We start from the raw sequence: 25,848 nt of genomic DNA, 5'->3' as shown, positions 1-25,848 counted from the left end.
TTGGTCCATTCACATCATCATCAGGCATGAGATGATGGGGCGGAGTGGAAGTCTGATACAACCCGCACCATAGACGGACCCTCTTGCTTAGGCCTTCAGTTGTCAGCTTTCAACCACCGGAAATGACATACTTTGGTTGCGGTGGGGTTTACATGCAGCTGCAGTGACCACAACACAAGAGGAATTCCAGCTCACCACTAGGATCCAGCGGTTTTCCTCGATGACGGTACCACGGGCTGGGCTGTACTGTCTGTCCCGACTTTTTGTTCGGTGCCTCGAAAACTACGTAGAGCGCATATCCCAGATGTCCTCCACCCACTTGCATGTACACCCTTTCCTATATTAATGGCCCCGGGTCCAATGCATTTCCTTCTCAATCCTCAAATCTCTTCCTTTCATATCCACGGAATAAATCTTTCTTATTGCATCCTTGTGCTGGAACCGCTGCGGCCCTTCCGTTGTGATCTTCCGTGTCCACGCCAATATTGTGTGGGCTACTGTGTCAAAACACATCGATTCCAAATAGACTGTGTACGGAAACAGGTTCTCTTGTGTAATATTTTCTGGCTCCTCAGGATCCAGTGATCGTCTTGTTTACACATACTCAAATTCTTCCGAAAGCTTCGCGGGCTTGCAACCAGTTTTTCCCCAGGGGCAATCCTCTCAGCGATTGATCGATCTGTCTGGCCAACTCAGGGCAGCTATCGTCGACCATTTCTTGTTCTCATCCGCGGGCCCACAACGCGCTCCACCCACCCACACATCATCGTCACCCCGGGACTATCCTGTTCCACGATCCACAATGACTACGACCGACGGTTTCGGTACCCAGAGGGTATGTCGGCTGTCCAGCCTGGATGCTTCTCGGGCCGACCTCTACGGCGGCCCTAATGTAGTCCTCCCTCCCAAACATTTGATGGCTTCTAGCGACTTTCATGATACAACCACCGCAATGGAATTGGACAGGCATCAGTCAGATGTCGAAACATCGTCGGAAGATGGTTCCCTGCGCGTTGCGTCCCCGGTCCCTGAGCGACACCTCACCACTGCTGATCACTTCGCTCTGGGTTTCGACATTGACGGCGTCCTCATTCGAGGAGGAGAGGCAATCCCGGAAGCGGCCGCTGCCCTCAAGTACATCAACGGCGACAACCCATACGGGGTCAAGGTGTATGTTTCTCCCCTGCAGCACCTGTTCGGAAGATTGGCCGGGCTAACTTTTATTCTTGCAGTCCTTACATATTCGTGACGAACGGCGGCGGCAAGACAGAAGAGGAAAGATGTCTGGATCTCAGCCGTCAGCTGGAGTTGGATGTATCCCCCGGGCAATTCATCTGTGGTCACACCCCAATGCGAGAGATGGCCGAAAGATATAGCACCGTGCTCGTCGTTGGGGGTGAGGGTGAAAAGTGTCGTCATGTAGCCAAAGGCTATGGCTTCAAGGATGTGATCACTCCCGGAGATATCATCAAGACACAACACGACACCACGCCATTCCGCAAGCTTACCGACGAAGAATACAAGAACTCTCGGGTCATTGACTTTGATAAGACGAGAATCGAAGCAATCTTCGTGTTTGCCGACAGCCGAGACTGGGCCGGCGATCAGCAAATTATCCTGGACCTGCTCCTGTCCCAAGATGGACGTCTTGGAACTCGATCTGAGAAGTTTGACGAGGGCCCGCCTGTCTTCTTCTCCCATAACGACGTGGTATGGTCGACCTCTCACGAACACACTCGTCTCGGCATGGGAGCATTGCGGGCTTCTCTCGAAGCATTGTACAAAGTCGTCACGGGCAAGGAGCTCTCACCAATCTCTTTCGGCAAACCGCAGATGGGTACGTACCAATTTGCTACCCGGCTCCTGCGGCAATGGCGAAAAGAGAGTCATGGCATCAACAAGCCTCCGGGCACAGTGTACTTCATTGGAGATACCCCCGAGTCTGATGTCCGGGGAACAAATGAGTTTGACAAGACCACGGACACCAATTGGTTCTCGATTCTTGTCAAGACCGGCGTCTACCAGGATGGAACCGTACCCCGCTACCAACCGAAGCATACTTGTGCCAACGTGTTCGAAGCGGTCAAATTTGCTATCGACCGGGAGATGGCCAAAGACGGCCAAACGCCGCTGACTTCCGGGGCTGATCTGGATTCCGGTATCGACTCGGATTCAGCAGCCGCATGTCACTAAATAGAACGCTTACGCTACCAACACTACCATTGATGCTGCGGAAGGTACCGACAAGTACAGTTTGTCCTGATCTTCTGCGACTTACTTGAATCCCGGTTCGTCAGGGCAATGCAGCCTACTATTTCCTCAAGCATGTCTACCTGGTGCATGATTTCCAGGATTCACTTGAGGCATGTGTTTACGATAGATTTCCTTTGGGTGCCACGGGTATGGAGTATGGATACATTGACTTGTCATGGGTTTGGAGTTCGCTTCCTTCTTTTGCTTTTCTCCATTAGGAATTCAACATATCACTATAGATAATTTGCAATATTATTGAATCCTGAACTCATTCTGGTCAAATCTTCGCAAGTGTAGCCTAACTGAGCTGGCTCGCTCGCCCCTTGTGTGTACTTCGAACTTCGAACCGTATAGTCCATGGCTAGTCCAAGACTTGGGTAATATTGCCGCGGCTACTAGACGTGTTGTAAAAGAGGGGCTTGTCGACACGGGCGGGGAACCCTTGTTGCCTTGTTACAGGCCCGGCCACATGCACGTCCTTCCGACCGAGTCAACAGTCAGGATCTGATTTCCAGGACTCGCTCCACCGGGCGCATTGTCCCCGCGAGTAGCAGTGGTCGGCTAGAGCCTGGAGGTGGAGACCTGATGTGCGGACACGCTTGGCCTGGGTTTAACGTATGCAGAATGAGCGCATCAAAGCATGTGAGATTTACATGTCCATTCAGACCATGTGTACTTTTATGGGGAAATCGTGGGGTACATACATATACATATGCGTTCATGTGAGCTTTGTTGAATGACAGCTTTGCTGATCTGATGCTGTAGGCTTTGACTTGTTGGCTGTTCGTGGATTATACAAGTACCATGGTCTTGGAGGGCGCTTGAGTGCGGGGATTGGAACTATGTTCCGCCTGAGGCTGCTCATTCTCCCGATTTATCATTGAGCTGTCATGTTTTCTTCTCCCTTCTCTTCTCCTTCTCCTCCTTTTCAAAAGTGCATCAACAAGGTCCTACTGACCCCAGCTAGAGCGCTACGACCAAGCTACGGAGCACTAAGGACCATAAAAAAGCCGACTAGTCTCAGATCGATGTCATGCAATACCCCTCTCGATCACTTGCAGGACCGTCTGCACAGCATCACTTCCGGGGTCCTGTCTCCGCCTCTACCGTACCACTCGCATTCGCCATACCTACCCATCACAATCCAGCGAAACCCCCTGCAACAGTTGTCCACCAGGTAAGAACTAACCCGCTTCACTGATTCCTGGTGCGACGAAAACCCAATCGCACCGCAATAACATATCAACTAACGCATTGGCATACAGCCATCGGACGTGACGGCTAGCGCTTCTCCAACAGAGAGTCCAATCGTATAACCTTCCAACTTGGGATCGACAGTCCCTCTAACCTCGAATACTACATGAGGCATCCCCTCGGCAATACCGGAACGGCCCAAGCGTCGTGCAACCAAGCTCCCGGTCAACCTCGCCACACTTAGATTTTACCACTTGCCTTAGCGTTGGTGAGGATGGCGGGGGCGGGGGTGGGGGTGGGGGTGGGGGTGGGGGTGGGCAATCATGGACTTTCACTTTACCTTTCCATTGAGCCGGTCCTGGTCGATCACGAAGGTCAGTGTTCCACGGTCGTTTTGTCGTTGGCCGCTCAGCAGGACTTGGCGAGGATGTGCCATGTTCACTCATTCTTTGGAATCCGAGGTTATCCGGCTGCGCCAGATCTTCCTGATCCTGTAATTCTGAGTTTTACCTGGTAACGCTCGGAAGGATTCTACTTCATGCTAGGTCTTTAACGCGGACCTGAAGTATTGTATTGCGGTTGGAGTCTGGCAAAGGAACTGAAACGACAGACAAGCTGGGAGCCACATCTCACCGTACGCAGATGCAGTGTCTACTGTTCTTCACTCATCGAAGCTTTGCTGATTATACTACGGCGATTGATTAGTGCCAATTGGATTTACCTTGTGAGACTTCGGATATATGACGAGTTGTCAGGTGGAAAGACTGTTTTACAGACCTAGCTGAAAGTACAGGTAAGCTGAGCGACGTTCATATCTGAGTCAATGACATGCCACATAGAAAGGCCCCTTCGCTGGATGCCACACATCAACAAGACGGTGTGCACCACGGCGCTTCCTATGGTCAAACAGCCCACAAAGCCACGGTGAGAGCCCCAGTTCAGCACAGCAGAGCACCACTCATTCAAGGTGTCGTCAGTTGCTTCAGGCATGAAATAATAGTCACCCACGGCAGAGTAAAGATTGTTCAAAGCTACACCACGGACCATGAGTTGTCCCGGGCACAGCTCTAGGAAACGGTCATTCCGCTCAACATCCAGCAGCCTGTAGACGCCACGGGAGAAAGTGCATTTCAGTTCCTCCACCTCCTCCTCCTCCAGATCCCAGCGTGCCTGGGCTTCGAGGCTCACCCCAAAGTTGCAGGAGCCAATTGTGCAGCCCGACAACCGCCAAGGTAAGCCCCATCGATGAGAGAGAAAACCCTGCACTATCTCCTCGTGTGCCGCGTCGTGTATCTCGGGCGCCGGGATCAATGGCCAGCGCGCATTCAAGGTCTCTTGCCGATGGTTGATATGATCCAGCAGGATCTTGTTCGACTCACTGAGGAGCTCTACGGTGGTCAAGACAACCCCGCGCAGCTGCGGGTTGGGTGCTCGTGGGGCCTGCTCGCCGTCGCTCTCGTTGTCTAGGCAATCGTACGCCCTATGCCATACCAGCCGCTCAAGTCCCGCGACAGTGCAAGTCCACTCCACGTCGACCTGGTCTCTTAAGCCCGGCGGCAGCTGCTCCCAGGGTTCTTCGTTCTCGTCGGGGATATAGATGAAAATGATCAGCGGATTGGCCTCCGGCACACGCGACGGCATGTGATCCTCGAACTCATATTCGCTACTATCGTCATATCCTTCGTCGCTTTCGCCAAAGTCTTCTGGGCCCGTGTTGAAAGAATTCAAAGGTGTGGCTCGTAATAGCGGGTAATCCGGAAATCGGCCGCCATGCCGCGCTCCGGTCGACCCCAGAGAGCTTGCTCAACCACTCAGCGGTTCTTGCCATTTCGTCCCCGTTGTTCATGGTCTGAGGCTCCAGGAGCGTGGTAGCGCCAGCAGGGCACGGTCTATTAATACACTCATGGCATCTGTTCTTCTCGCGGCTTATGGGATCCTGTCCTGCTGTCTCGGGAGAATACTATGGTAGGTGTGTGGCGTAAGTATAGTATTTCTGAACACTTCCTCAGAGATTAAGAGCTAGCCAATGCTGAGCGCTCGCTCTTTTCACTTGAGACATGAAATATGGTGATAACTGCAGCAAAAGATGGAGTATACTGATAGATGTCGTTGAAACCTTTTGAGCCGCACCCATCGCACACTCAGGTCTCCTGGTAGTGCATCTTCCAGTAGCAGCTCTCCATTAACAATATCTGCTTCTTAGCGGTCCGTTGGTGTACTGACTAGAGTTTACAATCTTTATCATGGACCTCGGTCTCCATGTATACTGTAACACGCAGTAGCAAAGGGTTGGATCCTGAGGAAGGTGCGAGGGTTCCAGAGGACGCCGGTCTCAAGGGGCAGAGGTTGTAATGACGCGATCAGTTTGCTACATTAACTGACTGACAAGCTCTAGAGAACAATATCATTGTCTCAACTCACCGGGACCTATTTGACAAGCTATGTTGACAGTGAAGGCTGCATTCCGATTATACATAGAACCAAGTGTAATCCCTTGTGCCTTAACGCATGTATGAGACCAGAGTATTGAGATTGTTCGATTACTCCACTGATTCCAAGGTGAAAAAGACCGAATAGGGATCAGGCCTCCCCCCCCCCCCCACCACCTCTTTCAAGCACTCATACTCTACGATTAGACAGAGAGGCCGCAACCACCCCAGCCAAGTAGGGCTGATTTCAATACCTAATCCATCGGCAACACAAAGCAGCACCAGCAACAAAGCGCAGGAGATAGATGTGACTGACATTCGTGGCACACTATTCAACACCCACCGAACAAGAGTTGTACGTTCCTATCGAAATCATCAGTAAAGTCATCATCGTTGGTGATGTGCCGAGCAGAAAAAGAAAGATGATGCAAAAACTAAGGTCGTGCCCGGGTTCGAACCGGGGTTATTGGAACTTTCTGTTCATTTGACTTCAAAATCCAAAGTGATAACCACTACACTACACAACCAGTAGATGTCATACTGTGCTAATCATTGCGTTATCATCACGCTCTTGGTTTCACCAGAGGAATTGAGCTTGATTCATTAATTGGGTTTGTTTGGTGCTGATTTGCGATATGGGGTCAATTTACGGTGTTCGGGGCATGGTTCCAGTTGTTCGAGGGCGGAGCTTTTGTTTTGCTTAGCAATAGTGGAAGGGTTTAGTAGGTGTAGGTGATGTTCGGGAGAAATTATTAACGGAGAGTGAAGAATGTTTGTGTAGTACTGAAGATGTGATTCTATCTATCTAATTCCCTACATAAACCAAGTGACTTAACTAACGCCTTCATCGAGAAGGCAAGACCCGGCATGCTGTCTTTTTGCATCAAAATAAGAATGGGTATGTCTTTCTACGGTCGCGCTGGCCTCTATTCCAAATATACGACCTCCCTAAAGGAGCAATGACGGGCAGGGTCTATATCTCAAACTCCTGGTCTAACCAATGCTTCACAACCACCTGACCCTCGTCGAATCCCCTCTTCTTGACCCGAATGATGATGGCCGCATGGCTATGCCGATGGTTATGGATCCAGACCGGAAATTTCCGGAAGCCCACCGAGTTCAGCGAGTCGATGATGGAGAACTGCGCCGGAGTCAGTGCCAGCGTGGGGAATTTCTCGCTCGCAAAACTGTCGGTCGTGCTGCTGCGCCGGAGCAGAGGCTCGATGTCGTCCTCATCGAGTTTGCTTTCCAGGTCCGTCGCGGACGAGGTTGTGACTTGACGCCTCTTGGTTGCGTCGGATGTCTTCTTCGTGCTGTTGGATGTGGTGGTGAAAGACAGATAGTCGGGCTTCTGGCGAGCGCCGGCGCTCTCGAAGACCTCCTCGACGACGTGTTGGACCTCGTTGACTAGGACGGGCACGCGGTAGCGGTCGAAGATCTTGCGCGAGTGTGCGGCCTCGTGGTGGCGGATGCGGCGTTGGCTGCGGAAGTTCTGGACCACCGCGTTCAATAAGAATAAGGGCACGCCGATGATGACGAAGACCGTGAAGAAGGTTTGGAAGGGCAGGTTCGTGAAGAAACTGGTGACCTGGCGCTGGAGCTGCTCCAGCCAGGACGGACGCTGAGGCTGGACGACGGCGACGGGCTTGGTGGCATCAATTATGACGGGCTCATATCCCTCCACGTAGTCGAACTGTACATTCTCCAGGTCCTCGAAGGGGTTGATGGCCGAGATAGCGGTGGTGTAGAAGATGGTGGATCGGTCGTTGACGATGTTCGAATAGACGCAACGATGCTTGAAGGTCTTCAACGCCTTGATGAATATGCTTTCCGGATCCGCCAGCACGCTGAGCAGCGGGCGCCCCGTGTCGCGAAAGGTGTCGATCATGAACAGCTGCTTCCCCGACATAGAGATCGTCCGTGGCCCCACATTGTTCCACAGGAAGCCCCAGGTCCCCTTCAGCGGGGTGCGCACCCCGACGTGCGGCGAGGCAAAGGTAGTGAAGTTGACGGGCTCCAGTTTGTCGAGCCACCCCCGCGCATAGAGCAGCCCTAAAGCGTATCGTGCCACCAGCCCTCCGAGCGAGTAGCCGACGATACTCAGTTTCCGGATGTTGTGGCCTTCTTCGGCGAGTTGCTCCAGGGTCTCTTCCACCTCGTGTGCTAAGCGCTCTCCACCGAGCTCAATGCCGTCGTAGGTGTAGTTTCCGGAGTTGCGCTTTGCGGCAAGGATGTGGAGGCGGTCCTCCTTGTATCGGTCTCTCAGGGAGGTGGCGATGAAGTCCAGGTGGGAGGGATTGCCCCATAGTCTGACGAGACAGGACGGTCAGCAGAATGCCTCGTTGTCTGCCTTCATCGAAGGATCTTCTTACCCATGGACCAACACGCAGAGATGATCTGCCTTGCGCGACGTCTCAGCCGGCGTACGGCCGTTATCAAGCTCCAGCTCCATAGTCGATATGTGGGAATTAAGAGTGTCCTCTTGCGGTCAAGATCAGCAGGCGGTTTAAGTAAGACCTTCTCAGCATTGTCCGCCAGTCTCCGCCGGACTTAGGCACGGTTCTATCGCAATTAAAGGGGCCATGTGGCTGCTTCCTTCGTTGTCCGACCGTCAAGAATAGGTTCCCTAGCAAAGGGGAGCCCAGCAAGCGCTGACTCAGCCCGATAACGAGACGTCATCGCCGGTGCCTGATGCAATGAATGGCCCAGAAGGGCCGGTGGCAGTTCACACCAGGAGTCTCGGACTGGTCTTACACAGACTTGGTAAGACTGGCTATTACGTAGGCATGTTTAGGTAGGCCATTGTCGTTGCGTAAGCCTTCAAATCTTCCAAGTGAGGATGGTGATTGAGGTTAAGGAACAGCAAGAAGAGTGCGCCTTTGTTTGTTCGTGTCTGGTGTTTGCATCATTTGCACCGAGGTCATCTCCCAGTCAGTCTAGCCTTTGGACGCTTTCCCTTTTGACAACCCACTTGATATTCTCTTTGTTATTCGGGTCTATGCAAGGAATCAAGACAGACTGGCTACCTTGACTAGACGCTGAGCAATTATTCCCGGCTCGCTCGCATCTTAATTCGACATGATCTTCTGTTTCCAGCTCCAGGACTAGCCGCACTGCTTCTCCCCCGCGGCTTGCCAAACACCGAGTCATTTATCCATACAAGAGAATCGCAACACCTGATTGGTCTCTGTTTGGGTGCTTGCTGTGTTGCATTCCATGATGAGTATTGGTTGTCACTCTTTTGGGCTATGATCTCTCATCTTTTCCTGTATCTCTCCTTGAGCATCTTATCTTTACCCTCTTCTCACGATGTTCGCCCCCCTCGGCTTGTTTAAGGACATACCTTGTCCGGAGGGCCACAGCTGCTCTCTCTTGACTTGCATGTTCTCTCACAAGGAACTCGCTCCAATTGATGATAGTCAGAAGATTGCCTCAGCTGTTACCCATCCATCAAATGAGAAGCCCGGAAATGCTGCCTTGTTTGGGAAGTCAACTCCCACAATGTCAGCCGCAGCAGATACGACTGAGAGAGAACCGAAAATCTTGAAGAGGGATCCTCCACCAGCCCCATCCAAAGCTGCAGACTCTGGACCAAGTGTTTCGGCCAAGTCTTCACCTGCACCTCAGCCGTCGGCGCCTTCACAGCCGGTCAAACTACAGTCACTGTCTCGAAGGGTCTCTCCGCCACCGAAACCAGTATCAACGGCAGTCAAGACGAATGCGCCTGCGCCTGCAAGGCCCTCAGCGGCGGCGGCGGCGGCGAAGTCGCGCCCGCCGAGGCAGGCTCCCCGGGAAAGTTTGAATCCCCGCATGTTGACGAAGGCGCCCGCGCCGCATGGAACCAGATTATCTATCCTGACGAAACTGCATGCTGCCATGTCTTCGCAGAACGAGAAGATCGCCAAGGACAGAGACAGTAAAGACAAATGGCTTGTTCTCACACCAAATGAGCTCGTCACAATGGCCCTGGACGAAGAGGAGAAGACCGCCCGAGGCAATCCGAGCATATACGCTAATGTCATCAAGCTTCGCATCGTCAGGTTCATGAAAATGACTAAAGAGGAATGGACGACGGAGGTCAAGAATCATCTGAACGAGCGGTACTACAAAATCGACCCCAACGCGGAGCAGTCGAGGCCGCAGGCTCTTAGTACTGGGTTGAGTGCAGAAGCGGAGATTGCCCTGGCGAGTCAACTGGTTACTCCAGTTGAAGGGCTCGAACAGTTTGGATATGTTACAAAGGCACCTTCAGCTGCGGAGGTCGAGAGTGCCAAGAAAGGCGTCGCAGAATCCAAGGGCTGGGAGAAATGTGATCGGTGCGGTGGGAGGTTCCAGGTCTTCCCAGGCCGTCGCGAGGATGGTTCTTTGACGTCCGGGGGAGAATGTGTCCACCATCCCGGGAAGCCGTTCTACCCTCCAAGAAAACAGACGGATCATATAACAGGACACAAAGAAGCTTACTATTCGTGTTGTAATGAAACGTTGGGTACTTCTTCCGGCTGCACCAAAGGCAAAACTCATGTCTACAAGGTGTCAGAAACCAAAAGACTTGCTTCTGTTCTCCAATTCACGGAGACGCCAGCACAGCCATTCAAGGGGCCACTTCCACCAGTCTGCTTCGACTGTGAGATGGGCTATACCACGTTAGGGTTGGAATTGATCCGACTGACCGCGATCAGCTGGCCTCAGGGCAAGGCACTTTTGGATGTTCTCGTCAGGCCGATGGGGGAAGTATTGGATTTGAACTCGCGATTCTCTGGTGTCTTCCCTGAACACTACACCAAAGCTATGCCCTATGACGGTTTTCAGAAAGAGACGGAAGCGACACTACATGAAAATGGGGAGGTAGAGGAGCCAGCTTTGAAGGTTGTCGATTCGCCGGCTGCAGCCCGCGCTCTGCTATTTAGTCATCTTCAACCGGATACGCCTCTGATCGGACATGCGATCGACAACGATCTGAATGCTTGTCGGATAATTCACCCGACAATCATCGATACCGTCATGCTATATCCCCATCCGCGCGGATTACCGAATCGAATGAGCCTGAAGACCTTATGCCGAAGACATCTTGACCGCGACATACAAACAGGCGGTAGTCTTGGTCATGATTCGAAAGAGGACGCAATTGCTACAGGTGACTTGGTCAGAGTCAAGGCAGTTGAGACCTGGAAGGTCCTGAAATCGAAAGGCTGGCAGATCCAAGGCGACAAATTAGTAGCCCCACCAGGGACAGAGGCAGCTGAGACTGGATCATCAGCGGGGAGGCTTGGGCCCGGTGCCGGTCACAAGAGAACGAATTCTAGTCTGGGGCATTGAATTAACGTCATCGATACAAGCCGCTATACTGCAGTTATCCTTATATAATGTGATACCCATCCTACGTCTATGTTCAAAGTAAAAAGAGATTTGAGATATAGGTTTGCTTCATTGATTCATATCTACCATTCATAACGTCATGAGTAGATCGAGCGACAACGAGAGCCCAGTGGACGAGGGTGGAGGTCGCCTTTTCAGGTGTAGAACGTCCACTGCCTCAAATCCAGATGGAGCGAGAAGCCACGCAGGAATCCCTCCCAATGCGCACACCCATGATCTCCAACCAGACTCATCCATCCTAATCCCGGTGCATGAAAAAGTTGACATTGGCAGACCCCCCAATAGCCGGAGTGAAGTTTCCAAGTCTGATCATATTTTCCGCGTTTTTATTTTTGGTTGTCTATTTGCTGCTTCTGGGAGGAGAGAATTTACTCCTCATCCTCCTCACCCTCGTCGTTGACGACGTTGTAGAAGCGGAGCTCGTAGACACCCTTGGAGGTGGAGACGACGCGGAGCCAGTCACGGAGCTGCTGCTTCTTGAGGTACTTCTTGGTGCTGTGGAGAGGGAAAGATAACCAGATCAGCGAATTCGCTCTCGCCTCTATATTCTCGTATAAAGGTCGACTTACAGGTACTTGAGGTAGCGGCCAGAGAAGGGGATGTGGGCAACAACCTCGATCTTGCCCTCGCCAGCCTGGGAGATGACGACCTTGTCGCCGAGGTTGCCGACACGGCCCTCAACCTTGATGCGGTCGTGGAGGAACTTCTCGAAAGCAGAGAGGTCGAAGATCTTGTCGCTCACGGGCTGGGAAGCGTTGATGACATACTATCGAGAGAGAGAGATTAGCTCCTGCCTTCGATTTGTAGTTTTGCGATCATTGGGTGTTCTAACATACCTTCTGGGTGACCTTCTGGGCCTTGCGACCACGAGCCTATTTGTCGGGGGAAGAATACAATTAGCCTACTGCTCCATGATGGCGAAATCCCAAGAGAGGTTCATGTATCCAGAGATTTTCGTTCAATCTTCGCCGTCTAGAAATTTCCAGCGCCAGCGCTGTCATGTCCAGACGATCATGGATAGAACAACTCTCATGGGGGAACAGCAAAGCGATTTGTGGAAAGGAAACATACAGCAACGGGAGCCATTGTGACTGTAGGGGGGGGGAGTTTCTCGGGGGGATAGAGAGAGAAAGTAGCTGGTCGCAAAGAGGTGAGTATCCTGCGCCTGATGGGAGTTGGGGGGGGAAAGAAAACGTCCACTAGGGTACGGGATGGTCAGATCTCGCTGGTTGAGGGTCGAGTGCGCCCCACTAATCCGCTTCTGGCAATGTGAGTAGGGCTTGATTTCTGTTGATTAGGGCTTCGGCTGTCATTTGACTGGGCAGAAGTTGCAGCCTGATGTTTATGGCGGAAGTGTTTTCCTAAGGCAGAGAATGCCTCGCTTGTGGTTGAGGTAGCCGACGCTAGTGAACTAGCGGCGCACGGGCCCCCTCACCGACAGGATAAATACCTCTCGCCGCCCGTTTCTCTTTAGACTTTTTCTTCTTTTCTTTTCCAGCTCTCTTTGCCTTTTGGCTTAGATCAAGTGTAGTATCTGTTCTTTTCAGTTTAATCTCTGAAAGTGTTCTAAGGAACACAACATTGATTAATCTTATTTTTGTACCCTGTGGCCTGACCTCTGTGCTTGCGCATGTCGGACCACACAGTGTCATTGGGCTTACACTACCCCCAATCGACGCGAACCACCTTTTTTTCATCAATTTTGTCGGCTTGCCGACTGGTTGGAGAAGAAAATATCCTCCCTCATCTGGCGAGAGCCATAATTCGTACAAATAATAGTCACTTTAGCGCTATTGTCCACCTACGCTTTAGATGTAAATTGAAGCACCTCGAACCTTGGGAGAAGTAAAACGCCAGCCACCCCATCGTCCCCGCCCACTACTCTTCTTCATCTGTCTTCCACGTGATAGCGAACTAGATTTCTCGTTTGTCACTGCAAACGCTCCCTCTCGAACCTCACGACCATCACCAAAATCGCATCCGTAGTTCATCATGGGTTCCGTCGTGTTGCCGCATCTGCGGACCGCCTGGCACGTCGACCAAGCCATCCTGTCTGAGGAAGACCGACTTGTGGTGCGTACCGCATCTCCGCTACGAACGACACCCGACTGATAAACCAATGCTCGTAACAGGTCATCCGATTCGGTCGCGACCATGATGTCGACTGTAAGCTCCTTCTTTTCCATCCTCGGTTCCTGCGTCAGCTAACCCTCCGTACCAGGCATGCGTCAAGATGAAGTCCTCTTCAAGATCGCCGAGCGGGTCAAGAGTACGTAGAGTGAAACTTTCGCTTCTCACCCCAAAGCCCCCAGGCACATCACTCACACAAAGGCTCTCGGCAGACTTCGCCGTGATCTACCTCTGCGACATCGACGAGGTTCCCGAGTTCAACACGATGTACGAGCTCTTCGACCCGATGACCATCATGTTCTTCTACCGAAACAAGCACATGATGTGTGATTTCGGCACGGGTAACAATAACAAGCTGAACTGGGTGCTGGAGGATAAGCAGGAGATGATCGATATCATCGAGACGATCTACAAGGGGGCCAAGAAGGGCCGCGGTCTGGTGGTTAGTCCTAAGGGTATGTATTCCTCCCATTGTTTGTTCGTTTTGGTCTTGGGTTCATGGTGCTCTGTTGGGGACTTGCTGTATGGCTGACTGACTGGGTGTGTAGATTATTCGACGAGATATCGTTACTGAGCTGGTTGGTTGCGTTGGCTACGGTCTGGGGGGGGGTAGATGGATGGGTGGTACTTTTGTGTCGTTCTTAGTTTAATGAATTTATGAAATGGGTAGAGCAGCTTGATATGCGGTCAGATGCACACGATTCTAACTAGATGGTTTTTGGAAAGTAGTAGATTAGGTAGTTGTAAAAATGTCTCGTGGCGTGGTTTACTTTCCTGCTGTGAAGATATAAATCTAACAGTTCTCTCCGCGACGCAACATATCTTGCTTCTAGGGTTTCCACAAGATAAACATAATGACACTCGAATAATCACACTGCACAAATTCCTAGCACTCTGACTTCAGAATAATAGCCCACCTGCTGCGATTCGTTTCCGAGATCGTCACAATCGAAGTAAAGAGAGCGAGCGGCAGAATCTCCTTCCTTCCCTCCTTCCTTCCTTCCACCTCGAGCCCCACAATTTCTTTCTCACGGCGTTACCTGACGTAACAATCAAACACCCTTCCACCACATCTGAATCGAGTCGATCAGAGAGAATCAAACCCCACCAACAATTCCATAGATCCAGAAGAAATTCAAGTACTCAAAATGATCGACCACCAAATCTTCGAGGATCTCCAGTCGAAAATCGACGAAGAGACCGCCGTTCGCGATGTAAGAAGCGCAAGAGCTCCGCGCCAAGCCCTCCCCCCGGCGAAAAAGCAACGGCAGCTGAATAGCTACAAAACAGGAACTTCATGATATCGTGCAGACGCTGGCACGAAAGGGTACCTATTCCCCGCAAGTCAAAGAGCTCCTATGGGGATATAGGATGTGAAGGAAGCACATCCTCTGATGATTGGTTACAGGACGATCCACGCAAGCTATTCTTTCGCGTGCCCACTCGACGCCTGCTGGTCAATGTATGTTACTTCAATCTTTGGATTCGGTTCTTGAGACTTCTCGAAGGGGAAGGAGTAGCTGATAGGGAGATAGTGAAACCCGTTCTCGACGATGTGACTAAGGCGATCCTCGCGCAGAGAGATGAGGTCTCTCGTTTGAGGGATGTAGCGGATAAGCACCCTTTCTACAAGTACAATGGGGTGTGGACGCGGGAGCTTCAGAATCTGGTGCGTCTCTGCGGCTTATTCTTCTCTGGTCTCGTTATCTCGCTGCTGCTAGAGGGTCGTCATGGACAGAGCCTCAGTGAGGATACGAAGGGACGGAATATTGACCACCCTGCTAGGTCTCGTCGATTGAGCTCTGCGCCTGGCTAGGCGGTCTGGAAGAGTACAAGTCGAGCCGCTCGGCTTCATTCTTGACGATTGAAGAGGTGGGAAAGTTTCTGGGTGGTAAGTTATGATTTTCTGTCTGGGTAAGAGGTTGTATTGTGATACTGACTCTTGTCCACCACAGTGCCTGTCAACCTTAAGGAAGAGGATGCTTTCCATCTGACCGTTGAGGAATATCTCCTCGCGTTGATTGCTATGGTGGAAGAACTGGTCAGTGCCTCCCTGACCCCTCCCCAAAAATGTCTCTAACAATCTGGTACAGTCTCGTCTTGCGGTCAACTCGGTCACACTGGGTGACTACACCCGCCCTATGCAGATCAGCAACTTCATCAAGGAGTTGTTCGCTGGCTTTCAGTTGTTGAACCTGAAAAACGATATCTTGCGGAAGAAAAGTGATGGGATCAAGTACAGCGTAAGTATTTCCGGAGTGCTGCTGCTGGGATGGCAGGCTAATTGGCTTGTGACACAGGTCAAAAAGGTGGAAGACGTTGTCTACGATTTGTCGCTGCGCAACTTGATTCCCAAGGATGGTGCTACTGCTTGATAAGATTATTTACCACTGTGTCGGGCGGATCTCAACGACCTTGATGGGTATTCCATTCTGGTTCATATTAATCAATACACGGAACAGGGCAGCTCGTCAGATTCAAAACGAGCATTGTATTCATAAAGGCCACCACCTAGAAGAAACAAAACAAATAAGGAAATGGTATCACACTTGAAACGACCCACGCAACTTCCCACGAACCCGAATTAGACTCTCCCAGCGTAATCTGATTTATTCTGTTTAAAGGTTGGCCTCAGCACCCTCAGCAGGAGTAGGCGCGGCAGCCGACGCCGTAGCAGTAGGAGCTTCCTCAGCAGCAGCAGCAGCAGCAGCACCCTTAGTCTGGGAGGCCAGCTTGCCCTCCTTCCGCGCCTTCTCGATCTCCTGGACGATCGGCTCCTTCAGCGACTCGGGCTTGGTCAGACTGGCCCAGCGGCCGACCACCTTGCCGTCGGCGGAGATCAAGAACTTCTCGAAATTCCACTTGATGCGCTTCATGCCCAGCAGGCCCGGCTGCTCCTGCTTCATCCAGGTCCACACGGGGTGGGCCTTGTCGCCGTTGACGTCGAGCTTGCCCAGCACGGGGAAGGTGACGCCGTAGTTGAGCTGGCAGAAGGACTGGATCTCGTCGTTGGACCCGGGGTCCTGGCTGCCGAACTGGTTGCAGGGGAAGCCCAGGATGGTGAAGTCCTCCGGGTACTGGGCCTTGAGCTCCTGGTAGAGAGTCTCCAGCCCCTTGAACTGCGGGGTGAAGCCGCACTTCGAGGCGGTGTTGACCACGAGCACGACTTTGCCCTTCACGTCGGTGAGGGGAAAGGGGTTACCCTTCTCTATTTTGATTCAGAAGAAATTAGTTGATGCAAAGAGAAAGTTTGGGGAAGCTTTTGCTTTTTTTTTTTGTTATTTTGTTATTTTGGTGAGGGAGGGGTCGCCGAGCGAGCGGGGGAAGGGAAAAGGACGTACTATCGACGGGCTCGAAGTCGTAGAAAGTGGTAGCGGAAGACATGTTTGCGGAGGATGAACTGAGTCGCAGATGGTGGGTTCGTGAGAGGGCGAAGTATAGTTGTTGTGGTTGTCGCAATGGACGAGGACAAGGACGAGGAGGAGTAGTAGTAGTCGCAAAGAAACAGGAGCTATTGCGGAGCGGGGAAGGAAGTGGAATGCAGGATTGCGCAGGGAACGAAGGAAGGATTAACCGTGGTGTGGCCGATGGTTTATATGCGATAGACGCGATCAATGGGCGGCGCATGGGGAAACACTTTTCAATCGTTCGGGTTGTTTCTGTACCAACAATCCAGTTAATAATTACTTCTCGGATGTTCAAGTCATTTGTCTGGACCACACGTCTCTATCGGGGGTCCACGTTTCCGAAATCCGAATGGAGACTACCTCAATGGAGAGAACCTACTCCGAGTTACTGACTGACTTACTGACTTACTAACTTACTTCAGTGATCAGAAGCAGCAGAAGAAGAAAAAAAAAAAAAAAAAGAGTAGGACGATGTCATCATCCTTCAAAACGGCGGGTCGATCGATGGGAATTGGGTTTGTCATCTTTGGCTGTCCAGAACATCCCCCGGTCCCGGTCCTATTGCTGCTTTGGGAGATGCACTGACATATGACCGCGTGCTGCCCTTATCCCCTCCCCTGCGCGGGGCGAACATCCGCAGTACTTGGGATTAAGTAAATGAACGGTGGCAGAATTCCAAATTCTTTTTCTTCATTAAGCTACCTTACTACTCAGTCTAAATGAACTGGCCTACTGGAAATGGCCCGATAGGATTTACGCAGTAAGAAAAAGTGGAGTTCCAGGCTGACGAGCGACGACCTTTTTCCGATGCCCGTGATCCAATTATTCCGCCGGGTCTCGGACTCCGCTTCTTATCAGCATTTTCGTGGTTCGGTGCCTTGAACATTTTTTGAGGCTGTGTTCGAGTGTTATGAAAGGTGTAGATGTACATGAAGCCAGCATGTGCTGCATAAACGTCCTCAGACAAATCAACCCGAACCCAACCAGCCGATCAGCCGTATGTCTCCGAGAGAGGCGAGAACCGAAAAATCTCGTGTCAGCCACCGTCAGGACTGAATCCCTGCGCACTAACCACACATATCTTACTGTACAGCCCGCCCCCAGGCGTGCGCTTTGGACTATAGAATCCTCTGATGACCCTGCATGACGGGTTCCAGGGCTTGCTGCAAGCCCCGGGGCCCTGCCGCAAAATCCTTAACAAGGCCCGATCGGGCCCGATACAGGATTGCCTGATTCCACCCCTTTTTGAACGATTCCTGCCTGCCTTTGCGTGATGCAGTTGGACCATGCCTTGTAGATAGAATGGCCGGCCACAGTAATTTCTTCGTCCCGTCAATTCACTCTTTGCTCTCCATCTGATGTCGATAAGGAGGTAACCGCCCTCGTATCTTTTCCCGTCCCAGCGCAAACTCATTTTGCATCTCCCAATTCCAGCACATCCACATCCAGCTCCTCCATGACCCCAAGCACAACGCCTAGACTCTCCATGAACCCGTTCACCGCGACGCGGAGCATCCGATTCGTGGTCGCATAGTACGTCGTCTCCAGGACGGTCTTTGCGGCCTCGTCGGCGGCTTGATCTCTGTCCGGGCTGGTCAGGGTCAGGGTGCGCTTGACGAAGGGAGAGAGCTCGGCGTCGACTTCAAGAGTACGGAGGGCAGACGAGGCGAGGCGGTTGGTTGGGAGGGGAAGGGAGATGGTCCTGTTGCGGCGGATATCAGATATTTGTCAATTGCCCGGAAGGGGGGGGGGTTCTTCGGGAGGTTGAGAGCGAGCTGGAATTGTCGCGATGGGAGCTACTTACAGGTTGTAGGGGAACTCAGTGGAGGATATGGAGGTGCTCATTTTGATTCGCGGGACGTGTAGATGCGGTCGGGGTAGGAGGGTAAGCTTGGTAGATGGCGATGGTTATGGGGCGTGTATCCTGGTCGGGGGGTCAGAATCGAGCCAGCCTGTTGAAGCTTGGGCGGGGAGAAGTGGGATGTTCGATAAGAGATGAGTCAGCTTTGACGCCTGAGGCTCATATTCTTAATCTTGGTGCCCACTGCCCATACTTAGTCAAGGTTGTGACGTCTTTAGGCTTTGAGCATTGTGCTTTCTTTTTTTCACTGAATCTGCTGCATAATGATGATACTTAGTCTACCTAGCAGCATGTTTATTCTTGCTTTCACAAGCTATATTTGGGCAAATGAGTGGCAAGTTTGGACTCGCTCGCATCATCGTCTGCCTGGGCTCCATCCAAGAGATGCAAGTCGACCGTTACAGTGGCTACTAAGGCGATTGACATTGGACGTCTTGGGCACCGGTGGGGGAGAATCCCTGTTGGTTGTTGTACCATGCCCCGGGTTTTCCCCGTCGTGCCCGTCGGGATTGAGATGAGATTCATAGATCTGTTGCATTGTTGGAGAAAAAGGGCTTGTTTGAACATTAGCCCATTACAGACGGTCTCTTCGGAATCACCAGTTGTTTACCCAACGGGTTTCACCCTTGGGTAATAGCGACACTGGGGAAATGATGCTGAAATTATTGAGCTGGTTTTCCGTGGAGACTCTTATTCAAGCTGGAGGGGCAGGGCGATCGATGCCTTGGCCGTTTACGGTAGTGTCTGTTCATGTACCTGACGGGATATATATTGATGATGAAATTGTGATCCCTCCGGAAACAATGACCTCAATCTCCTCAATTGGTCGCTGTACGAGTCAAGTGAGGGGCAATGACCTCAGATTATTGGGCTTGGGCAACTGCACCAAGGCAGCTGCAGACGGCGGAGTCAACAGAAACTATTGAATCCGGAGGACGAGAGATTAAGTTGGACTGACAACGGGAGACCATAACAGTGGCTAGAGTAGGGCCATAACAAACACCGGCAAGGCGGCGCTCACGTGGCCGGGCCGCTCAAGGCCCAGTGTTGTTTTGGGGGGGGGGGCTGGAACCGAGATTTGTTGTGTTTACGGACGGGGTGTTTGTTTGTTAGGGGATACAACAATTTACTGGGTAACGGGATGTTAGCTTAGCACTGTTAGCAGTAACTCTGTAACTTACCCCCCCTGTCAGCTTATCTAATCAGCTCTCCCGCGCCTGAGGCATGCTACGTTTCCCTGTCAACCGCCTGCACTAGACCTGAATGGGATCACCACAACATAACAGCAGCCACTTAGCGTGCATCGCAGTTGCCCCAAACGAGTCTCCCATCGGCCTCGAGCCTATCCTCTTCTCGTGCAAGCCAACTTTTTCCTCACCTTCCTCTCTTCCTCCCTTCGTCCTCTCTTGTTATTATAAACCCGACCTTCGCCCACCCCGCCGATCATCTGTACATCCTCTCCTACTCGGCCTTGCTGCCTCTATCCTTACCCTACACGCCAACCCACCCCGCGTCTTTATAGCTTCATCTTGTGCTTGGGAGTGTCAATCAGACCAGACTATGACTATCTAGCTCCGACATCTTGCTTGCATCCCGTCTCTGTTTCTCACCAGCAGAGGTCCTTACCATCCATAGCGGCATCTTATCTAGTCAAAGCGACACGTCCTATAAATCCTTCTTTCGAAGAGGTCTTGCGATTGTTTATTATCAAATTCCATTGTCGGCGCCTATTGTTTTGGTAGCCGCGTCAATTCAGTCAAGATGTCTACACGCAGCGGCGATTATGGCCAGGTGATTGAGTATATTCAAGGTTCGTTATCCAACATCATCTGGGGGAAGCATTGGCGAGAGATGTGAAGGTCTTCGGTGGTTGTCCGATGGCTTGCGTTTGCAGTGTACTGAGAGTCATCACTTTAGACCGTCTCTACCTGGCCTCTTACGATTATCCCCCCGATGCGAGAACGCCTTTCCCCTACCCCGAACAACCCAAGTCTCCCAGCAAGCGATCTGCCAGAGCTCAGCCCAGTACTCCCAGCAGCAAGAAACGCAGCCCCGTATATTTTACTGTCGACGATGTTCTCCTATACAACTCCTTTCACGCCGACTTCGGTCCTCTGCATATCGGACATCTGTATCGCTTTGCAGTACATTTCCACGAGATTCTGGGAGACCCCGCCAACACTGATCGCGCCGTGGTCTTTTACTCCAAGACAGACTCGCGCAGCCGTGCCAATGCAGCCTGCCTAGTCGCTTGCTATATGGTTCTCATTCAATCTTGGCCTCCACACTTGGCCCTGGCTCCCATTGCACAGGCAGATCCGCCATACATGCCATTCCGCGACGCCGGATACAGCCAGGCGGATTACATCATCAACATCCAGGACGTTGTATACGGAGTGTGGAAGGCCAAGGAGCAGTCGCTGTGTGGCTTGAGAGATTTCAGCCTAGAGGAGTAAGTGCAGCCTTACGGATGTTTCTGATTTAAACGCTGACTGGATGACTACATAGGTATGAGAAGTACGAGCGTGTTGATATGGGTGACTTCAACTGGATCACCCCGCAATTCCTAGCCTTCGCTTCCCCGCAACACCAACCCATCGATGTCATTCCTCGTGACACTCCCGAATATGCTGCGCTGCCTTCTACAATTGCGGAAGTCCAGGCCTCGAAACTACCCACGCCCTTCAAGAATGTTTTGACCCACTTCTCCTCCCGTAGCGTGGGCCTTGTTGTGCGACTGAATTCCGAGCTGTACTCGCCATCCTACTTCACGGCATTGGGAATCAATCATGTCGACATGATCTTTGAGGACGGAACTTGCCCGCCTTTGCCCCTGGTACGCCGATTCATTAAGATGGCACATGAGATGATCACGCAGAAGAAGAAGGGCATTGCGGTCCACTGTAAGGCAGGCCTTGGCCGCACTGGATGTCTCATCGGAGCCTATCTCATCTACAGATATGGCTTCACTGCCAATGAGATTATTGCTTTCATGAGATTCATGCGCCCTGGAATGGTCGTTGGACCCCAGCAACACTGGCTACACCTGAACCAAGGCTCGTTCCGCGAGTGGTGGTTCGAGGACAGCATGAAGGAGAAGCTTGCTCAACTGCAAACGGCGCCTATCACGCCTGGCCGGCCGACTACCCGCCAGCGGGCTAACGGGCCTGTCGCAACTCCACCTAACAATGGCCATTCCAAGCGTGCCGCTCTCGGGGAGATTGACCACAATGAAGGGGCTGGTACACAAGCCGAAGAGAACCTACCAGCACCCACACCCGGCCAGCCTCGCAAGTCCCACCGCAAAGACTCTCGTCACCACCCCTACTCTCGCACCACTTCTGGTAGTCTGATCCTCGAGAAAGAGACGAACAAGACTTCCAATCGCCTCAGTACTGACAGCAGCGAGAGTGAAGAAGAAATTCAGTTGCGTATGCTAGCCAAGCGCTCCTCAAGATCTCCCGTGGCATCTCCCACCCAGCGGTCTGTCAGTTATTCTGCTACTGTGACCGCCAGTTATACCCTCAACGATGATGATCGGGAGAATTGGGGTGATGCAGCTACATATGCACCCAAGACGCCAATAAGCAGCAAGAGCGGCAGCGGGGCGATCTCTGTCACCAAGGTTCGGACGAGCCCAAGACGTGTGACGGATAGTCGCGCAGAAAAGGGTGTTCGCAAGGCTAGTGGACGTGTTGGTAGCGCTGGAAGTCCTACACGAGTGAAGTGAGAGCGCGATTGATCGCTGCCCCGTTCATCATCTTTGCTTTCCTTCCTCTGCTTTCAGATATCCACTCCGTATTGTTTATTCTCTTCTTCTCCTCCGCGGGGCATAATTTGTGCATAGCCCCAAAATTTCTTGTTTTATCATCGGCTTGCATATGTGCATTGTCTGTTCCTCCTGAGGGAGTAGTGTCTTCGAGGTGTTTACTGGTGTTAGTGTCTGGTGCGGTCCTCATGGGTCTAGGCAGGAGCTTTCATGGCGTTGTGGACTATGGGATGATCTAGAATTTTGACTCAATACAACAAGTTCAGTGATTAGCACATTACGATCATGACATTTGACACTGTACGTATACGATATATGTCTGAATGACAAATTACTTGATGACAAATGTCATAAGCGTTCATATGACTGCTTGAACCTAGAGTGTCTCCGAAGGATCAATTACCTTCTGACACTTTGTCCTTGCATTTTCTCATAGACACATTCTATTGATGTACAGTACCTGATTTCCCATTGTACTGCCCCCTAAATAAACCCCCTCCCCAGCCTGATTCCCGACGTGACGTCAATTTCCCCGCGCCATACAGATAGATGCCTTGCCTCCCTGCTTCAATGGTGACCGTGCCTAAGCGTACATAGGCTTTCATCTTCCGACCCGATCAAGAAGAAAGATAATCAAGATCAAGTTGGTGAGCGGGCTAATACAGTTGTAGATACCGGCTGCCAGAGTATTACAACTACCTGTAATCTAATCTGTAAATATAATTCCGTAGTAGTATCCGATCACATTCACTCTTGTCCCCTGTATAGAGACTTGGACAAAAGGGGGTACAGTACCCAAGGACATAGTCTCGGAAACCACGCGTGTTATCTGATCAATCTGAGTTCAGGCGTCCCATGACACTGTATAGTAAGTACGGTTTCGACAAACTGCAGTACAGTATATGTTATTTTCTCTGGCCATTTATCAGTGGGTCCATTCCTATTCTAGTTTGTACTTTACAAGTCCGAAGCTTTTGTCGGTCTGCACGGCATCGAACTGTGAAAACTTCATTCGTACTTGCAACTACTTGGTAGCACGGTAGCACAAGAGGCGGTACTGGAAGCCAGCAGGCTCATGCTTGGCTAGATGGAGAACAAGCGGTTGACGGTGATGGAGAGACGAGAGAGGGCTGAGATGGTGGTCGATCAGTAAGCTATTCTGGGTTCGCGTCGAACTGTGAAGACTGAGAGAAGGTTGCAATCTACTACCTCCTCATTGCTGCGGTTTATAAGATTGGCACCATGATTTTGAAAACAGATTGTGCCGAATGTGGTTGGGACCGTCTTTGCGATCGGCCCTGGCTTCGGGAGCATGCGACAGCTTGGATTGGGCTTTAGGAGGGTCAGGGATCCGGGCATCTGTCGCGGGAGATGAGGTCAGAAGGCCCTGTTCGTTTGGCAGTGAGAAAGTAACGAGCAACGCAGCTGGGGAACTTGGGCTCAAAGCCAAGGAGGCATGGCACTGAGGGGGGGTGAGCCGGGCTGATTCGAAACACTTTCCTCGGTTTGCCGACTTGTAGGGGATTTGGTTTGTCTTTGTGCCACGATGCTAGAAGGTCTATACTGTACGGTACAGTACAGTACACTCTGTCTCCAGCAAGACTCTTGCTCTGCATAGACCCGGTCTCGACGCCACTTTATCCTGATGACAATCCAGCCGGTCCCTCGTTGCCGCCCATACGTTCTGTCTCCGAAATAGCCCCGGCAATGCATGGGAGCCTCTCAGCTGAAAGAGACTGACGAGCAGCATGGACGACATCCTTGGCAAGAGTGCCAAACCAGACACAGGAGCTCCGCCAATGCAAGATGACCATATAGTTCGCAAGGACGCAGAGCGCCACCGGCGCGCCTACATGGACCTCTGTCCAGAACTCCGAGGCTACACACGTTGGGAAGCATCCAAACGTCATATGCGTGCTATGATACTCGATCGCGATGAGAAGGGCTTTTCTCAGTGTTTGAATGGCCGAGATATACATCGTCGCTTGGGGTGTCGGGAGACCTGCTACTGCGAGACGTCGCCGGACGGCGTCGAGCGCAGCCTCGATTTCCGCTGGAAGCTTGCGGTCTGGATCCGAAGGCGGCGGGGGATATAAGGAGACCCACGGGGTCAGAGCTGATAAATCCTTGTGCTGGAACACAACACTGTGCGGGATCCGGTGCAGGAGAACTAGAATGTCGTGTATGGTTTGGATGGAGCTTCTGGCGGGTTGTTCGGTGCAGACCTGGATCCCGAAGGCATACGCGATCACAAAGCATTGGAGGCGAAAAGCGCACCGACGGCGTCTGGGTTTCGGTTCGAATGATGGTTGTTGGTTAGATATGGCCGAACAGCGGCCACTCCTAGATCGCAGTGATTGATCGCCAGGATGATGTGGGCCTTGCGGCGGGAGACATCCCGTACAGCCAGATCTAAGGCGCTGATGCTCAACAGCCCGTACTGGAGAAAGCCATACTCGGAGGCGAGCTCGGGAAACCAACTGGCCCAGATCGATGGGTTCGTGTGCCCCGGATGGGTCACCTCGAGCATCGCTTTCGCCGTGTGCAGGGTGTAGTGGTTCATCAGCCGTAACCGGTCTCGCTCCAAGGCCGACAGTACCTGCGATTTCGGCGCCGTCGTTCGGCCCGATCTTGTTGTGGACCCGGTGGTGCTGGACAACGATGACGCCGACGACGATGTTAAGGAGAACGTAGTCGTCGGCGGTGACAAGGTGTTGCTCGACCCAGCGGGCTTACTGGGCGAGGCCAAGCTAGGCTCCCCTCCCACAGCTTCATTATCAATCCGACTGCCCGTCGGCTGCTGAGACGGGATCAAAGTGAGAGTAGGGGGTTGATTCGTCAAGGAACAAGCGGACCCTATCCTCTTGCAACGCCCACAGGTCGGCCTCTTCTCATCATACTGGATCGATAAGCATCCGGACTAGCTGCAAGAAATCGAGCACACCTTTGTCCGATTCCTTTCGCAATGGGAGCAACCGTGACGCCTTACCGGTACTTCGAACTGGGCAGGCGAAATGCGAGTCTGTCCTACACGGATTGTTTAGATCCTTCTCCGAATCAGTGTTGTGATGTAATGATCTTCAGGTACCAGACTTGGATAGGGAATTGTGGAGAAAGAACCAAGCAGAGCTTAACTGACAGTCTCAGTGCAAAGCCCCCACTGGTCGTGGCCAGGGGATCGAGGAGGTGGAAAGGATGGATGAATGAATGAATGAGTGAAAGAAAGAAAGAAAGAAAGAAAGAAAGATTAACTCCGGGGATGCGAAGGCGGGATTAGAACTAAAGTCCGTCCGGTATCCCCAGACCAGACTGGCACCTTGTCCTGCACTGTCCGGTACATCATACAATGAAAAGCAACTCCCTAGGAATAGCAATTTCCATCCCAACCAGATCCCCGAAGAGACAGGTGGGCAAGTACTTAATGAACTT

At 51.9% G+C, this 25,848-nt stretch overlaps 10 protein-coding genes and 1 non-coding gene across 11 annotated transcripts; 5 read left to right on the top strand and 6 right to left on the bottom strand.

Annotated features, from left to right (window-relative positions):
• Positions 1 to 802: 802 nt before the first annotated feature.
• On the top strand, positions 803 to 2,193 carry BO82DRAFT_281027 (phosphatidyl synthase; the record flags this gene model as incomplete). Its single annotated transcript, XM_025631323.1, has 2 exons — positions 803 to 1,170; positions 1,233 to 2,193. 2 exons carry the CDS (start codon positions 803 to 805, stop codon positions 2,191 to 2,193), a joined length of 1,329 nt encoding a protein of 442 aa, XP_025492988.1.
• Positions 2,194 to 6,313: 4,120 nt separating this feature from the next.
• On the bottom strand, positions 6,314 to 6,403 carry BO82DRAFT_t139. The gene has a single exon. It is a non-coding gene; the product is annotated as a tRNA-Gln (tRNA).
• A 258-nt stretch (positions 6,404 to 6,661) lies between these two features.
• Positions 6,662 to 8,461, bottom strand: BO82DRAFT_382716 (lipase ROG1 family protein). The gene is made up of 2 exons (XM_025637956.1): positions 8,249 to 8,461; positions 6,662 to 8,185 (listed from the first exon to the last, which is right to left on the bottom strand). Exons 1-2 carry the CDS (start codon positions 8,326 to 8,328, stop codon positions 6,850 to 6,852), a joined length of 1,416 nt encoding a protein of 471 aa, XP_025492987.1. The 5' UTR covers positions 8,329 to 8,461; the 3' UTR covers positions 6,662 to 6,849.
• A 724-nt stretch (positions 8,462 to 9,185) lies between these two features.
• Positions 9,186 to 11,192, top strand: rex3 (putative RNA exonuclease Rex3; the record flags this gene model as incomplete). The annotated part of the gene is made up of 1 exon (XM_025633208.1): positions 9,186 to 11,192. One exon carries the CDS (start codon positions 9,186 to 9,188, stop codon positions 11,190 to 11,192), a length of 2,007 nt encoding a protein of 668 aa, XP_025492986.1.
• Positions 11,193 to 11,620: 428 nt separating this feature from the next.
• Positions 11,621 to 12,124, bottom strand: BO82DRAFT_280851 (60S ribosomal protein eL22; the record flags this gene model as incomplete). Its single annotated transcript, XM_025631319.1, has 3 exons — positions 11,621 to 11,747; positions 11,822 to 12,018; positions 12,089 to 12,124. Coding segments are annotated over 3 exons (360 nt in total), but the record flags the coding sequence as incomplete, so codon positions are not given.
• Positions 12,125 to 13,017: 893 nt separating this feature from the next.
• On the top strand, positions 13,018 to 14,111 carry BO82DRAFT_391321 (DIM1 family thioredoxin-like protein). Its single transcript, XM_025638562.1, has 5 exons — positions 13,018 to 13,325; positions 13,385 to 13,418; positions 13,474 to 13,521; positions 13,595 to 13,837; positions 13,931 to 14,111. The coding sequence occupies exons 1-5, from the start codon at positions 13,245 to 13,247 to the stop codon at positions 13,954 to 13,956; spliced, it is 432 nt and encodes a 143-aa protein (XP_025492984.1). The 5' UTR covers positions 13,018 to 13,244; the 3' UTR covers positions 13,957 to 14,111.
• A 118-nt stretch (positions 14,112 to 14,229) lies between these two features.
• Positions 14,230 to 15,879, top strand: BO82DRAFT_56595 (translin). The gene is made up of 8 exons (XM_025641332.1): positions 14,230 to 14,596; positions 14,673 to 14,709; positions 14,791 to 14,844; positions 14,918 to 15,051; positions 15,168 to 15,273; positions 15,338 to 15,423; positions 15,476 to 15,625; positions 15,683 to 15,879. The coding sequence occupies exons 1-8, from the start codon at positions 14,531 to 14,533 to the stop codon at positions 15,755 to 15,757; spliced, it is 708 nt and encodes a 235-aa protein (XP_025492983.1). The 5' UTR covers positions 14,230 to 14,530; the 3' UTR covers positions 15,758 to 15,879.
• An 81-nt stretch (positions 15,880 to 15,960) lies between these two features.
• On the bottom strand, positions 15,961 to 16,904 carry BO82DRAFT_353395 (glutathione peroxidase). The gene is made up of 2 exons (XM_025634940.1): positions 16,724 to 16,904; positions 15,961 to 16,590 (listed from the first exon to the last, which is right to left on the bottom strand). Exons 1-2 carry the CDS (start codon positions 16,764 to 16,766, stop codon positions 16,001 to 16,003), a joined length of 633 nt encoding a protein of 210 aa, XP_025492982.1. The 5' UTR covers positions 16,767 to 16,904; the 3' UTR covers positions 15,961 to 16,000.
• Positions 16,905 to 18,199: 1,295 nt separating this feature from the next.
• On the bottom strand, positions 18,200 to 18,634 carry BO82DRAFT_281083 (CTAG/PCC1 family protein; the record flags this gene model as incomplete). The annotated part of the gene is made up of 2 exons (XM_025631326.1): positions 18,200 to 18,491; positions 18,594 to 18,634. The coding sequence occupies 2 exons, from the start codon at positions 18,632 to 18,634 to the stop codon at positions 18,200 to 18,202; spliced, it is 333 nt and encodes a 110-aa protein (XP_025492981.1).
• Positions 18,635 to 20,032: 1,398 nt separating this feature from the next.
• cdcA (phosphoprotein phosphatase CDC14) lies at positions 20,033 to 22,695 on the top strand. Its single transcript, XM_025640697.1, has 3 exons — positions 20,033 to 20,460; positions 20,568 to 21,102; positions 21,159 to 22,695. Exons 1-3 carry the CDS (start codon positions 20,412 to 20,414, stop codon positions 22,378 to 22,380), a joined length of 1,806 nt encoding a protein of 601 aa, XP_025492980.1. The 5' UTR covers positions 20,033 to 20,411; the 3' UTR covers positions 22,381 to 22,695.
• A 1,361-nt stretch (positions 22,696 to 24,056) lies between these two features.
• On the bottom strand, positions 24,057 to 25,579 carry BO82DRAFT_431393 (uncharacterized protein; the record flags this gene model as incomplete). Its single annotated transcript, XM_025640696.1, has 3 exons — positions 25,320 to 25,579; positions 24,697 to 25,219; positions 24,057 to 24,589 (listed from the first exon to the last, which is right to left on the bottom strand). Exons 1-3 carry the CDS (start codon positions 25,332 to 25,334, stop codon positions 24,057 to 24,059), a joined length of 1,071 nt encoding a protein of 356 aa, XP_025492979.1. The 5' UTR covers positions 25,335 to 25,579.
• Positions 25,580 to 25,848: the final 269 nt, after the last annotated feature.

This window comes from Aspergillus uvarum, assembly GCF_003184745.1.
Source record: "Aspergillus uvarum CBS 121591 unplaced genomic scaffold BO82scaffold_20, whole genome shotgun sequence".
Taxonomy (NCBI): domain Eukaryota; kingdom Fungi; phylum Ascomycota; class Eurotiomycetes; order Eurotiales; family Aspergillaceae; genus Aspergillus; species Aspergillus uvarum.
This window is presented reverse-complemented; position numbering and strand designations above follow the sequence as displayed.

Coding starts and splice junctions, on each gene's coding strand:
- BO82DRAFT_353395 (XM_025634940.1), bottom strand. CDS start 16,766: ATGTCTTCCGCTACCACTTTCTACGACTTCGAGCCCGTCGATA. Junction 16,591..16,723: donor CGACTTCGAGCCCGTCGATA/GTACGTCCTTTT, acceptor GAATCAAAATAG/AGAAGGGTAACCCCTTTCCC.
- BO82DRAFT_382716 (XM_025637956.1), bottom strand. CDS start 8,328: ATGGAGCTGGAGCTTGATAACGGCCGTACGCCGGCTGAGACGTCGCGC. Junction 8,186..8,248: donor CTCTGCGTGTTGGTCCATGG/GTAAGAAGATCC, acceptor CTGTCTCGTCAG/ACTATGGGGCAATCCCTCCC.
- BO82DRAFT_391321 (XM_025638562.1), top strand. CDS start 13,245: ATGGGTTCCGTCGTGTTGCCGCATCTGCGGACCGCCTGGCACGTCGAC. Junction 13,522..13,594: donor GATCGCCGAGCGGGTCAAGA/GTACGTAGAGTG, acceptor GGCTCTCGGCAG/ACTTCGCCGTGATCTACCTC. Junction 13,838..13,930: donor TCTGGTGGTTAGTCCTAAGG/GTATGTATTCCT, acceptor CTGGGTGTGTAG/ATTATTCGACGAGATATCGT.
- BO82DRAFT_56595 (XM_025641332.1), top strand. CDS start 14,531: ATGATCGACCACCAAATCTTCGAGGATCTCCAGTCGAAAATCGACGAA. Junction 14,845..14,917: donor CTCGACGCCTGCTGGTCAAT/GTATGTTACTTC, acceptor ATAGGGAGATAG/TGAAACCCGTTCTCGACGAT. Junction 15,052..15,167: donor CGCGGGAGCTTCAGAATCTG/GTGCGTCTCTGC, acceptor CCACCCTGCTAG/GTCTCGTCGATTGAGCTCTG.
- cdcA (XM_025640697.1), top strand. CDS start 20,412: ATGTCTACACGCAGCGGCGATTATGGCCAGGTGATTGAGTATATTCAA. Junction 20,461..20,567: donor GGTGATTGAGTATATTCAAG/GTTCGTTATCCA, acceptor TCATCACTTTAG/ACCGTCTCTACCTGGCCTCT. Junction 21,103..21,158: donor AGAGATTTCAGCCTAGAGGA/GTAAGTGCAGCC, acceptor ATGACTACATAG/GTATGAGAAGTACGAGCGTG.